At 42.5% G+C, this 2,210-nt stretch overlaps 1 protein-coding gene across 1 annotated transcript; it reads right to left on the reverse strand.

The window, feature by feature from the left end:
- Window positions 1-30: 30 nt before the first annotated feature.
- SARC_14650 (pyruvate kinase, barrel domain-containing protein) lies at window positions 31-1,788 on the reverse strand (the record flags this gene model as incomplete). The annotated part of the gene is made up of 2 exons (XM_014291217.1): window positions 31-194; window positions 1,637-1,788. Coding segments are annotated over 2 exons (316 nt in total), but the record flags the coding sequence as incomplete, so codon positions are not given.
- Window positions 1,789-2,210: the final 422 nt, after the last annotated feature.

Here is a 2,210-nt window from a genome sequence, read left to right on the forward strand (position 1 = left end):
CCCTCAATATCCATGTGTGCGAGAACGTACCCACATCGCGCTTAGACAACGGGGGTAGATCGACATCTGCGTCAGGGATGTTGATGCACTTGCGTGGCCCCAGCCACCCTCCGTTTTCGGCCTTAGCGATGACATAGTCATCTCCAATCTCTGCTACAACAAACTTGAGCAGTCCATCGTCAATGTATATCAAGCTGTGTACAGGGATCCGTGTGTGTGTTATTTGAAGTCTTGCGGCGTATGTATACAGAAAACCCCATGAGAAAGCAGTTGTCTATAGCTATTGTTCTACTACAACCATTCGTGACCTACACGATCCCTCCCACTACGCACTTGAGTAGAGCCAACTGCTAGTGCGTATCAGGCTGTGTGCGCTAAAGAAGCCAAAGGGACAATCATAGGCCACGGTGACTCATGAATAGGACTAAAATGCTTTCGGTAGGTAGACAGCTCACACCCACTACCCGCCACTTGACACGTGCATCTGCCCCTGTTAACACAACACGAGTGTACACACAACACTAGTGCCACGGATGTGCATGCAGAGACTACCACGTGTACGGATAGTCTCACGGCCCACTTCGGCTTTCAGCTAATGATAGTGTTAATCAGTCACTGTGTGTGCAGAACTCTTACACTCAGATGGTCTTACATACGCTACGTATGCGTATTGCTTCATAGATACTAGTATTCTGTACGAGCTACGCGTATTGCAATGAATGAGCTTTTAACAGTGTGTGCATTTATAGACATTCAAATAGCTTTAGGATATACACACATAGCTCTAAGATATACACACATAGTTCTAAGATATACACACATAGATCTAGGATATACACACATAGCTCTAAGATACACACACATAGCTCTAAGATACACACACATAGCAAGATATACACACATAACATTCGATCGTATGGGGTTAGAGAATGGCCGTGCTCTGCGATTTGCGCCACTGAGGTTTGTGGGAAACTAAAATACAGTTGTGGCGCTGAACCAATCGTCAGTCTACACGTAAGACGTGTCACACTGACACTATAGTCATAACAGTCCAGAACATACAACTCACTCGCCTATGATATGTCTGTATATCCAATATAATAGTAAGCTGCCAATAAGGACACTACAGTCATAACAGTCCAGCACATACAACTCGCCTATGATCTGTATGTATATCCAATATAATAGTATAGCTGCCAATAAGGACACTACAGTCATAACAGTCTAGAACATACCACTCATCTATGATCTGTATGTATATCCAAAATAATAGTATAGCTGCCAATACGGACACTACAGTCATAACAGTCCAGAACATACACGACTCGCCTATGATTTGTATGTATATCCAATATAATACTATACCTGCCAATACGGACACTACAGTCATACGACTCGCCCATGATCTGTATGTATATCCAATATAATAGTATAGCTGCCACGACCATCCTCGCAATACACGTTTTAAAATAAGACACCCGCGCACACGTAACATACCTGTGTGAGCACCCAAAAACGACACTCACAAATCGTGAGTACTAAATACACCCCATACGCCAGTGTAACAAGCCGAGACCCATTCAATAATAATAATAAGAACCCCTTGCACATAACAATCAGAACAAACCATCCTCACCTCCCCACTCGCACTACACGCGGCAGTCCTTCGTAGTCGACGTACACACAGTTGCTGGTGCCCTCTGAGAAGTACTCGTTATTGGTGGACAGAGTGAGCATGGCGCCGTTCGCGATCTCCACCTGATGTGTGTGTTGGATTGAGATCCACATAAGCATGTTGTTAATAGTGATGCTTCGCCTTACTAGCGGGTGCGGAAAGCACCGGACATGTATAGACGTGAAGTTGCTGATGTGAACTGAATGTCTGTGTCTCCGCATACAGAACGAACATAAACACAATAGCTAAAAGACACCGTATTCTCTAGATGTGTTTCTGATATATCTACGACTACCAACAATCACTACCAATGACTCAGCTACATGAGGAGCTTATCCATCAAGCCTTCACGTAGATAGCTAACGAAGATATCTATGAATATATATATTAAAATATAAATTTGAAATGAATATATGGTTATACGGATATATATATACATTTATATATATATGTTTGTGTGTGTGCGTGTGCGTATATATATATATATAAGAAATAATATATATATATAGAGTGTGTGTGTGTGTGTGTGTGTGTG

The sequence above is a fragment of the Sphaeroforma arctica genome (assembly GCF_001186125.1).
Source record: "Sphaeroforma arctica JP610 unplaced genomic scaffold supercont1.4906, whole genome shotgun sequence".
NCBI lineage: Eukaryota > Ichthyosporea > Ichthyophonida > Sphaeroforma > Sphaeroforma arctica.